Genomic DNA, 12,872 nt, shown 5'->3' with positions numbered 1-12,872 from the left:
CCCCACTAAGCCTGTCAGCCACACCCACCTCGTCAGTTCACTCCACTCACCTGTGCACACAGCTGCCTCTCATCACATGCAATCAGTCCAGCATATGGTCACCAGCTCTAAACTCACTCCTTTGCCAGATTGTTCTTTGCCATGCAAGTCTTTCCAGCTTCCTTCTGTCTTCCTGGTACCGACCTCGCCTATCCCTGCTTCATCTGCCTCCTGGTAATTTGACCTTGCCTTCCGTCCTTGATCAAGAACTTTGCCTCTTCTCTCCTGATTCCTGTTTGCCAGTTTCTAAACTGTTTGCCTGTCTGCCAGAGTCTAAGTAAAACATTGGACTTTCTACCAATGTCTTCTGCGTCCTCTGTACTGCAATTGGGTCCATACACCACCCGTTAAACTGCTGTTATCAGGAGTGGTTAGATGAGGACCCAAACGCAGGAGAGCAGGAGGCAGGAGGCAGGAGTTCCAAAAAACATAGATTTATTCGTAAAAACAAAACCAAAAACGCTGCTGAGCAGGATCAAAAACAGAACAGGAACAAGGAAACTAGGTAAACCTGACGAGGAGAACATGGAGGGAGCAAACAGTACGGACCAGCGAGGAGCAGGGGAAAGAAAAGACTAGATATACACAAAGTATAACGAGACACAGGTGCAGACAATCAGGGCAGATGGGAAACAGGAGGGACAGAACTAAAACTCAGGGACATGGGCTTCAAAACAAAACAGGGAAATGTCAAATCCTGACAGCTGTTCAATATCATAATGGAAAATAATATAGATGATAGTGCTGAGAAGAAAGTATGAAAACATACTGTACAATCTGCATATAGGATTGTAAACATCAAGAAACATCAAATGCAATTTTTATCCCTCAGGTCACGGGAAAAGAAATCACAGAATACTCAAGTGTTTCTTAGTAGAACACACCTCCCGAGTATAAAAGAAACTGATAATAAATCCCACCAGGTTTGTCCTTGAATATGCTTCCAGCCATGCATCATCCCATTCAGGGCCACAGGAATGTATCTCATATGTCACCAGGCAAGTGCAACGTGAAGAGGTAACCTGTCCATCACAAAGACAGCCAACCATAATTCACCAAGTTGGATTTTCTCAATACACAAGTACAGAGAAAAGATCCAAACTCAATGAAAGAAACAAGCAGGGTTCTGAACCAGGACTAGAAACGGTAATGCAACATTGCTAACCAGAGATTACACTTTTTCTGTGTCGTTGATCTAAGAGAGAATGTGCTTAACTTTGGCTGAACAAGGGCCGCTCGGTGGCGCAGTGGGTTAAGCGGCGGCTCATATACTGAGGCTACAGTCCTCCTCCTGCAGCGGTCGCAGGTTCGAATCCAGCCCGCGCACCTTTGCTGCGTGTCTCCCCCGTTCTCTCTCTCTACCCCTTTCCAGTCTGCATCTCCAATAAAGGGCCACTAGAGCCCAAAAAAATCTTAAAAAAAAAAAAAAAAAACTTTGGCTGAACAAGCACAGGTTTCATTTTTTCCCAAGCGGGTGATCAGTCAGTTAGTCTGCGGCCCTGCCATTAGCACGTTTCTCTGTATATGACTAGCCCAGTTTGAGGCTGTGATGCGACCCACTATTTTGTACTGCTCCAGACAAAGCAGAAAGAGGTGGTTTCAGACAGTTGCAATTAGTTCAGTGGTCTCAGCTGAATCCATTTCCATAGTTTACCACACATGGTGTCAGCATTGTTACTACCCACTTTGGATTCATTTTTGTCCATCACTCCTGTAGTTTCTTGTGCTGGCCCCCCTTTTCTCTTTTTCTCTTTTGTTCATGGTGCAGCATCCGCTGCCGGTGGCGAAGAGCATCTCTGAATGCACAAAACCGGAACCTGCAGCGTGGGAGTGAGAGGGGCAGGTTAACGGCCCGGTCAGGCGGGGGAGAGATTTGTCTGTCAAGACTCCTCTCCCTGGCCCTGCCCCTTCTCAACCTTTCCCCGACCTTGAACCTAACCTGGTGCTTGCTGATTGGGCCGGAGCTTCGGGAGCTGCGTGCTGGCCTGCGGTCCCCACCCCCGGTCATCCCGCTGCTGCTTCCACCTGCCTGCGCTCCCCACCCCCGGTCATCCCGCTGCTGCTTCCACCTGCCTGCGGTCCCCACCCCCGGTCATCCCGCTGCTGCTTCCACCTGCCTGCGGTCCCCACCCCCGGTCATCCCGCTGCTGCTTCCACCTGCCTGCGGTCCCCACCACCGGTCATCCCGCTGCTGCTTCCACCTGCCTGCGGTCCCCACCCCCGGTCATCCCGCTGCTGCTTCCACCTGCCTGCGGTCCCCACCCCCGGTCATCCCGCTGCTGCTTCCACCTGCCTGCGGTCCCCACCACCGGTCATCCCGCTGCTACTTCCACCTGCCTGCGGTCCCCACCCCCGGTCATCCCGTTGCCGCTTCCACCTGCCTGCTGTGCTGCTGACTTCCCCGACCCCCAGTCAGGCCTTCGGCAGGAGGGTCCTCCCTTATGATCCAGGTCCTGGTCCAGGTTTCTACCCCCCTTATGATCCAGGTCCTGGTCCAGGTTTCTACCCCCTTATGATCCGGGTCCTGGTCCAGGTTTCTACCCCCCTTATGATCCAGATCCTGGTCCAGGTTTCTTCCCTCCTAAAGGGGAGTTTTTCTTGCCACTGTTTGGCTTAAGGTTTTTCTCCCACTAGGGGAGTTTTTACCTGCCATTGTTTATGTAATAATTGCTCGGGGGTTTATGTTCATGTTCTGGGTCTCTGGAAAGCATCTGGAGACAACTTTTGTTGTATTAGACACTACATAAATAAAATTGAATTGAATTGAATTGAATTGAGGCCCCATTTACACGTAGCAAAAACGGTGGTGTTTTCATGCGTTTTGGCCCTTCGTTTACACAAAAACGAAGCTCAAAGTCACCAAAAACGATAATTTCTGAAAACTCTGGCCAAAGTGGAGATTTGCAAAAACTCCGTCTTCATGTTTGCTTGTAAACAGAGGGAAACGGACATTTAGGCTTCAGAACGTCACATTATGTGACAGAAACGTCACCAACGTCATCAGTAACACCTGTGTTTACAATTTGTTTGGCCACCGTCAATATTTTCTTGTATTTTACATGTTTTATATTCTAAAGTCACACTTAAAAGTAACTCCACTCTGTCACTCCAAACGAAAGACTTGGACTCTTTGGGAGACGATGTGTAAAATTCCCGTAGATATTGATAAGGATCATCATCTGACGGCTCTCTGACGCTGCGTCTGCAACGTGTCTCTCTCTTCACCTGTCATTCGTAAAGACTGCACCGGGCTCAGGCCACCGTTGCCATGGAGCTGGTGCCCGTTGTTATGCTAGTCTGCACTGCATTGTGGGTAATGTAGTGTGAAGTCATCTCGTCGAGTATTTTAAATGTGCGCGCCGCCCGCTGGTGAAATGAGAGGGATTATTCGGTAATAATTGGACCTAAACAGTGAAGCTGAAACTCACATAATCTGAACAGTTCAAATTCCAGTTCCTGATCTGCAGAATGAACAAGTTCACGTTCAAGTTCTTTATTTGCAAATATGTTGCGTTCAGTTCACGTTCTCACAGTTATGAACGTGTTCAATGAACGCGTTCATGCACAACACTGCAGATGGTACAGTATGTTTTCATATAATTTCCTCAGCGTTATCATCATTTATATTATTTTCCATTTTGATATTTGTGCAGTAGCATAATATCATGAAGGTTTTGTGAAGCCTTATTAGATGTGGCTTAAGAGGTGAACAAGTCAATGCAAGACTGACTGGCTGAGTAGAAGAAGAGCTCTATGATGCACGGATAGGTTTAGAAACAATCCACATTTGCCCCACATTTTCAGCCCACTAGTGGAACTAAGACCAGCAAGAACGAGGGCACTGGTTGCAGCTATCAAAAGGGTAAAGATAATGTAGGAAAATGAACCTAATACCCGTGTTGTTTATTCCATGATTGTGATGGATTGTGGTTTGACTGTTAAAGTGATTGAACCTGTTTAAGATTACTTCATAAAAAAAGAAAACATCTGGGTAACTAAATGCTACAAAATCATCTCAGATAACATTTTGTGTGTTAGAGTAGGAAACTATGACAGACCTCTACTACTCTATCAGTGAATGTCATAGTTAGACTCATATGTATTACAAATAACTGAAATATAAAAGCTGTCTCATGTTTTTACTTGCCCTGGGAATTAAACTACCGACTGGGAATACACATGTGTTTTCATTTATGTAAAGCATCATTATTGATTCCAGTGTGAATGGAGAACTCTGTATATGGGCTTTGATTGTCAATCTTCTCTTCAATCTGCTTCTGTCAGGTTCCCAGCGCAGCTCATGAGATCCTCTTCGTCAAGGGAGAAGAGTATCTGTAGCTTGTTGGGATTTAAGCCCAGATAATTGAAGACCAAGATGCCACTTCCTCTTGTCTGGACAAGCGCAGTGTGTAGGAAGCATTGGGAGCACTTGACGATGGAGGGCTCTAGTTATTGGACGTTATGTAACAGATAACACTGCCCCCTGCTGGCCATAATTGAAACATGAAGCAGGACGGCATAGAGCTGCTGGGGGTACTGATTGATATTTTAAATGTGAAACTCTTCTGCATTGTATGTTGATGTGCATACTGGGAGAAAAATCTATTATGTCTAGTATTGTAGACAAAGATAATATATAAATATGTGAGAGCCCTGTTTTATTGCATATTTGCATTTCACATTTGCTTTTTAGTCTTTTCTGTGCTTTGTCTGTGTGCAGTTTGCTAATACCTTAATTTTTTTTTTTTTGGTGGAATGAACACAAAATATTTTAATTCAGTCTGATGCAATGATGGCTATAACTGATTATTATTTGATATCACTCTGCTAACGAAACCGTTTGTTAATTAGCTGCTGTGACAAAATGTGCTCTAAGGTAATTAACACTGCACAGAGTGGCACCCTCTGATCATCCCACTGCTCCTTCCACCTGCCTGTGTGGACGTTTGGTGGATATCTGACATCCTCACCCACCCAGAGGCTATATAAATAAAATTGAATTGAACTGAATTAAAATTGATTTGAATTAACAGGGGTTTTCTACCAATCCTTTTTAATGTGATGTGTTGTAGTGATGACCCTCGAAATGCTGTTATATCACTTTTCTGATGGGGAGGCAGCGCACATATGTAAGTATAACATCAATTATAGGATGTAATACTGCAAATATGAAGAGAAACAGTATATTAAATGACAGCATGTATGTTGTTTAGGATATTTCTTAGCTGCTTGTAGTGTAAGGCATGAGTCATGTTTGATTCCAAGCCGATTGTGCCCATTTTATTCCTGCATTATTTAACATTTGCTTTTCTGAGCAACTTTTTTTTCAGGATGTGTTGTTACAGTTAGCTATTTTGGAGATTCCATGTGTTCTGCTGGATGATGTCTTGTCTGCTGATTTTTTTTGCCAGTGACAGACACTTGTTTCTTTGTATTAGGCTGTTTTGTAACAGTTGAATAACCTGTGAATATTTTATCAACAAGAAGTCATCCTCTGCTATAACATACTTTATTATAAAATGAGATCAATGCTTGCTTTTTCTTAAAACTAGTCGTCTCACAGTATGTTCAGTAAAATAAATTGAACGTCTCCATTCTATTGCCCTCGTCTTCCACAAGATGGCATCAATCACACACGCTGATTTATTCTGCTAATTCAAGTTCTCCATAGTAAAGTTTAGTGACAGCATACTAATTGATAAGCTGGTATACTGTATACTGAATACAAATGAGCGTCTATAAGTTTATTTAAAATCAAGGCAAGATATTGTAGCCTAAATGTGTTTTTCAAGTACAGATTAATTCAGCGATCTCTGGGCTCCTCTGCCTTTGGATTTTCCTTCAGAAAAATGGGGAAAAGTATCCTGAATTCTAATTTAGGTTTTCATTTTACATTATTTTAATTATATAAAATAGTAAAGCCAGGAGTCGTATATAAAATCCCCTCTGCTCTGTTCATATGTTTCATGAGTCAGTGTTTGTAGTGGTGGTGAATATTTTTTTACAGGAGCATAGCGGGAAACAGTGGCTCCAAGATAGCTTGTATTCTTGAAACCAAAGCTCGTGTGACTGAAAAAGCTTCAGGATTTGTTTCGTGTGTTTCAGAAATGAGTCTTAAATCAGTGGAACGTGTCTCTGCTGAATGTTCAACACTAAGATTTCAGTCTTGGGATTAAAAGTACAAAATAATGCAAACAGGTTGCTGTCACACCATTCTGACAGAGCGTTTGTTCTTTACATTCAAGAACAAACGTACCTTTCAACAAAAATACAGAGCTTGCGTAGTTATACACTCCCCGGCCACTTTATTAGGTACATACAGGACTGTCTCAGAAAATTTGAATATTGTGATAAAGTTCTTTATTTTCTGTAATGCAATTAAAAAAATAAAAGATTAAGATTCCCAGAATATTCTAATTTTTTGAGATAGGATATTTGAGTTTTCTTAAGCTGTAAACCATGATCAGCAATATTAAAATAATAAAAGGCTTGCAATATTTCAGTTGATTTGTAATGAATCCAGAATGTATGACATTTTTGTTTTTGTAATTGCATGAACTTTATCACAATATTCTAATTTTCTGAGACAGTCCTGTATACAGTATATATGTATATGTATGTATATAAATATATACTGTGTACATACATCTACTGATGCCTCTGGACACATCTTCAGTGATGTTCCTGGAATCATCGGGTGTTTCGGGTCTTTCAACATCATACACCCTCCTCCAGGTGACCCAACCGGAGCTGATCAGACCCCAGCTTGTGTCCAGATGGCTAGCTACCATGACTCCATGGCTCTCCTCTTTTGAGCCACAGCCATCTTGAGGCTCTCTCTGCCGCATCGGTGGTGCTGCGGATGGCTCTCCTCTTCCTCTCTCCCATGATGCCTAAATAACTAAAGGCTCTGGCCAAAGAACGGGCTGCAAAACGTCTGCATCCTACCTCCACTGGAAGACACATCGCTCTCCACCCTGCCTGCTGACGGTCACTGACCAGCAATGTTCCCTCTAAACTAGGCGCGTGCGCAATTGCCCGCATATTCTCAGCGCACAAGAAAACCTATCCAGCGCAGTGCTTTAAGTGGGCCGGTACGCACCGGTACGGAGTACCCCCACTTCTCAATATTAGAGTCTGGCGTACCGGGACCTTTTACAGCGTACCGGGACTTCTCATGAGCTCACAGTACTCTGTTCTCTCCTTGCGATTTGGCTACAGTGGCGTCGCAACGCGACTGCCCCTCGTGAGACGTTCACTCGTAAAGCCTGATTTATGGTTCCGCCCTAAATCGAGACAAGGCCTACGCCGTAGGAAACGCGGCGATGCGCAACGTACGTGCGCAACGTACGTGCGCAACGTACGTGCGCATCGCCGCGTACCCTATGGCGTAGGCTCTGCGTTGGTGTAACGCGGAACCATAAATCAGTTTACGGAGGTAACGCGAGTCGAGAGGAGGAGAAGTATTCAAGGATTTGGGGAATACAAGGAGCTGTGGGGATCCCGGACACGAGAAAGTCTGAAGCCTCTGCTAAAAGCTGTCCATACAATTGCTGGTCTACCAGCAGTACTGGAGTGGAGGGGGGATGAGGGGAGATGGCATCCCCTCCTGAAATAAAAACAGTCCAAATCATCCCCCCTGTAAAACTGCCATCCCCCCTTTCCATCCCTTATGTCATTTCATCAATGAATGTGGTTTTACTGCTATTTCAACATTTAGAGTCATCACCAGAAAAATAACACCAGAAAGATATGTTCTTTGACAATTTTCATCTGTTTCAAATAAATTTTCACTTGAAATAAGTAGAAAAATCTGCCAGTGGGACAAGATTTATCTTATTACAAGCAAAAAAATCTTGTTCCACTGGCAGATTTTTTTCTACTTATTTTAAGTGAAAATCTACTTGAAACAGGTGAAAATTGTTGTTTTAAGTGTAATGAGATTTTTTTACTAAAATGAGACATTTTAACTAGAAATAAGACAAATATTTTTTGTTAAGATTGTGAGTTTTTGCAGTGATCCATTTTACTTATCCTGTGAAGGACAGAGTCATATTGATAAGTTCAGAAAGGTGTTTTTTATTGTTGTGTTTTGATGTATTTTATGTAAGCCCAGTGGATATTTAAAGCTTACAGAAGGCTGCATTTAACTGCTGCTATGTCATTCCTGCAGTATTTCTGCAGGTGTTTTGGTCACTGCTATTATTTGTAATGTATTATATTATTTGTATTCAGCAGAAATGATCTGTCCCCATATGATAAAATCCACCATCCCCCCCTGATTTTCTTTTACAACTCGAGTACCAGTGACTGGTACGGGTCTACCAGTGAATGTGAGCATTTTCTTGTGTACACATAATTTGTTGGAAAATTCAATAAAACAATTTTCTTTTTAAAAATCAGGATCGTGTCCTAGTATTTAAATATATCACTTAATCATCTGCTGTTACCCACCGCCTAATTTACCTGACATCAGTTGAATAAGGGGAGTACCGGAACTTATTTTGGTCCAAAGCAGGACTCTCACATACTGTATAACATCTACACATCCCATTTTTCAGATTTTTGTCTTTTTTTAAGTGGACCAAATTACTTATTTAAAAATAAAGCGTGCATATCTGATGTTGCTCACAGTAGTCCTCAGTTTGCTCAGGGAGCTTGTGTGTATGCCCAGATACATGAAAAATTAGAGGGAACATTGCTGACCAGTCCCGCATACTTGGAAAGTTTCCTCTCGAAGGCTTCTTCCAAGCGTTCTTCCCATGGAACTGTCAGCTCCAGCATCACTGTTTGCTTGGTCGACTCCGACACAAGGACAATGTCTGGCCGCAGGGTGGTAATAGCAATGTGGCTGGGGAACTTCAGTTGTCGTTCAAGGTCCACCAGCAGCTGCCAGTCTCTTGCAGAGGTCAGGATGCCAGCAGATGATCTTCTGGCAGGGGTTGCCTGCTCCCCAGCTCTGACAAAGGCAATGGTTCTCTTGGAGGGCCGGAACTGCTTTGCCCACACAAGTCCAGCGCTGATGGCATCAGCAATGGTCTTAAGGACTTGGTCATGCCTCCAGCGGTACCTTCCATCTCCAAGTGCCCTGGTGCAGCAGCTGAGGATGTGTTCTAAGGTTCTTCACTTGGAACACAAGGGGCATGCTGGTGTCTCTGCTAAGCCCCATGTGTGCAGGTTTGATGGGCTTGGGAGCATGTTGTAGACTGCCTGGATGAGGAATTTGATGCGTTGGGGCTCGGCTCTCCAGAGCTCAGTCCAGGTCACCTTCCTCTCTGTCGCATTCTCCCATCTTGTCCAGGCTCCCCGTTGTTTCATCCCCACTGCCTTGCATCATCTCGTCTCCTCCTCCTACTGCTCTCACCTCCTCCTGGACAAGGCACCGTCTCTCCTTCCCCTTGGTGTTGAATTGAGGAGTTGGAAAGGACCCTAGTCCAGCTCGGCCCCATGTGACCACTCCGACCAGGTTTTTGTGACGTAGCCTGGCCTCTGCCTCTTGGACAGCATCCTCTGCTCTCCACTTCCTGCCAGTCCTCACTTGGATCCCAGCATTGGCCACCTTTGGGTCCCTTGAATCCCTGTACTGCACCACTTCTCTGGCTCTTGTCACCTTGAATTCCTCCTCCAAGGATCTAAAGGGCAGCTGCAGTTTGTTGTTGCGCCCATAGAGAGCGATGCTGCTCAGGCTCTTCGGTAACCCAAGCCATCTTTGCAGGTGTTTGCTGACCTTCCTCTCCAGAGTCTCAACCGCTGAGATTGGGAAGGCGTAGACAAGGAGGGGCCACAGGATCCTGGGGAGAATGCCATGCTGGTAGATCCAAGCTTTGAACTTCCCAGGAAGGCCTGTCTTGTCCACAGTTTTCAGCCAGCCATCCAACTCAGCGCAAGTGGACTGAATTGATGTTTTGTCTCTCAGAGAGCTGTCAAAAGCCTTGCCCAAGCTCTTGACTGGCTTCTCTGAGATGGTAGGGATGGCTTTGCCGGAGATGGTAAACCGGAATTTGTCCTCCACCCTCCCGCGCTTCAGCACAATTGATCTAGATTTGGCTGGTGTAAAACGCATCCGGGCCCACTCCACTAGCTTCTCGAGACCCTTTAGAATCCATCGGCAGCCTGGGACTGATTCAGTGGTGACTGTGAGGTCATCCATGAATTCCCTGATGGGTGGCTGCCGTTGTCCGGATCTCGATTGAGGCCCTCTGCACTCTGGCTCCGCAGACTTGATGAGCATGTTCATGGCTAGGGAGAACAGTGTCACAGAGATGGTACACCCTGTGACAATGCCAATCTCTACCTTGTGCCAAGATGATGTTGTTGCTCCAGAGGAAACCCTCATCCTGAAGTTGTCGTAATAGTCAGTGATGAGGTCTCTACACCTGCTGGGGACATGATGTTTTGTCAGTGTGAGTTGGACCAGCTTGTGAGGAATGGAGCCGAAAGCATGTGCACGGTCGAGCCATAACACTGACAGGTTGCCTTTGTTCTCTCTGGCCTCCCGGATTAGCTGTGTCACCACACCGGTATGCTCCATACAGCCTGGCATTCCTGGTATGCCACCCTTCTGCACTGATATATCTATGTAAGTGTTCTTTACCAGGTAGGTGCTCAGGCGCCTTGAGATGGCGCTGAAGAAAACCTTCGTCTCGACACACAGCAGGGATATGATTCGGAACTGTTCTAGCTGGGTGGAGTTTTCCTCCTTCGGGATCCACACCCCTTCAGCCACTCGCCATTGATCTGGGATCTTCTCCCTTCTCCAGAACACTCGCAGGAGTTTCCATAGACGCTGTAGGAGTTTGGGACAGTTCTTCTACACTTTGTATGAAGTGCCACTTGGTCCTGGAGCAGAGCTAGCCCTTGCTTTGTGGACAACCTCTCTGACTTCCTTTAGCTGCAGCTCAGTCATGTCGAACTGCACTTCTGGAACAGGGGGGTCTATTAAGATGTTGCACTCTCCCAATTCATGCTCTCTCTCGGGGTCGCTGTATGTCCGAGTGAGATGTTGGTCAATGTCTTCCTGCGAGGAGGCAAGTTTCCCACTGCGCTTCTGCCCCAGAAGGTCCTTCATGAAATTGAAGGGGTTGGCAATAAAGGCAGCACGTTTACGTGTCCTCTCACGCCGGCGCCTTCGATGCCACTCTGCTCGTCGGAGAATCCTGATCTTCTTCCTCAAGATTGCACATTAGCTGGGCCAGGCCAATGCGCTCCTCCTCTACTGCCACATCTCCTGCCTGATGTTATTGATCTTGGCAGTCCTTTGGTTCTTTGTGTAGGGTGTTCCGGGGCTTTTCTTCTTCTCTTCACCGAACCGTTCAGCCGCAATGCTGACGATTTTCGTCATCACTTGCAGTTTTCCGTCTGCCCCTCCCTTTGCCGTCGTCTCCAGAATTTGATCGATATCATCGTCAAACTGCTTCCACAGTGAATTCATGTTCGCTGCAGGCCATTTGATCCGCCTCCTGTCAGATTTAATGCTGGAGGGATTAGACTGCAACACATGGAGGTTCTGGGCACTGTGGGTTGACTCCGGGCCTGCCCCCTCCTGCGTCTCACCAGGTTGAACACCTGTGCGTTGTGTTGCATCTACTTCCATCTGGCATTTCATCCTCGCTTGGTGGATCTTCAAACCATGGATGTTCTTGCAGACTTTACCGCATGTCCACTGCTTGCTCGTTATCGTTTGTTCGTTGCCTGGGTTAGTTGCCGTTGTATCCATCCAAATGGGGTGCTCATCCACCCCCCCCCCTCTCGGGCACCCCTGGGGGTATCTTTTCATTAAGTTCATTGTAGCTTTTTAGGGTTCCTCCTGTCAAAGGACACAGATTGGGGTGCCAGCCCTTTGCCGTCTCTCCGAGCTGTCACTGTCTCTCCAGTAGTCACCACACTCTTCGCGGTTGTCATCCAGACTTTCCTGGCGGTCACTGAAAACCTCAGGGATTCGCTGTGTACATACACCTACTGATGCCTCTGGACACATCTTCAGTGATGTTCCTGGAATCATTGGGTGTTTCGGGTCTTTTAACATCATACACCCTCCTCCAGGTGACCCAACCGGGGCTGATCAGACCCCAGCTTGTGTCCAGATGGCTAGCTACCATGACTCCATGGCTCTCCTCTTTTGAGCCACAGCCATGTTGAGGCTCTCTCTGCCGCATCATATATATATATATATATCTATATATATATATATATATATATATATATATATATATATATATATATATATATATATATATATATATATATATATACATATATATCCTGTGTATATATATATATACAGTATATATATATATATATATATATATATATATATATATATATATATATATATATATATATGTGTGTATATATATACATACTCTTTAAGACCGGAACAAAAGATTTTTTATATATATATATGTATATATATATATATATATATATATATATATATATATATATATATATATACTGTATATATATATATATATTCAGGAGATGTTTCTTTACTGACAATTTGAATTATTTTATGTTAATAGCTTAAAGAGTTTGGGAAGTGGGTTCCATGCAGACGTAGCTCTGTACGTCACCGTTCTTTTACCATAGTTTGTCTTTATTTTTGGCAGTAAAAGTTCCCTCTGAGAGTGCGTCTTGTTCTGTAGCTATGATTTTCTGAACTGTAACATAATTTTTTGTATAGAACTTGCTGTGTTTTTGATATGGATACATTTCTTACAAATATTAATACAGAATAAAGTAATCCGTCTCTTACCATTAACCAGCTGAGATTTCTATGCATTTTAAAAACATTTGTTCTGAAATCACAACCCAGGACCAAGCAAGCTGCTCTG

General features: G+C 44.6%; 1 protein-coding gene and 1 pseudogene across 1 annotated transcript in view; one reads left to right on the top strand and one right to left on the bottom strand.

Annotated features, from left to right (window-relative positions):
• klhdc8a (kelch domain containing 8A) overlaps positions 1 to 5,541 on the top strand; it is a 128,942-nt gene extending 123,401 nt beyond the window's left edge. The window contains exon 8 of the mRNA XM_061728774.1: positions 4,324 to 5,541. Within this exon, the coding sequence (XP_061584758.1) occupies positions 4,324 to 4,377 (54 nt within the window). The 3' untranslated portion in view covers positions 4,378 to 5,541. The remainder of the gene's footprint in view (positions 1 to 4,323) is intronic.
• A 1,278-nt stretch (positions 5,542 to 6,819) lies between these two features.
• Positions 6,820 to 11,644, bottom strand: LOC133449193 (uncharacterized; annotated as a pseudogene).
• Positions 11,645 to 12,872: the final 1,228 nt, after the last annotated feature.

This window comes from Cololabis saira, chromosome 8, assembly GCF_033807715.1.
Source record: "Cololabis saira isolate AMF1-May2022 chromosome 8, fColSai1.1, whole genome shotgun sequence".
NCBI classification, from domain to species: Eukaryota; Metazoa; Chordata; class Actinopteri; order Beloniformes; family Belonidae; genus Cololabis; species Cololabis saira.
The sequence above is the reverse complement of the archived record's forward strand: the minus strand, read 5'-3'. Positions and strand labels throughout refer to the sequence as shown.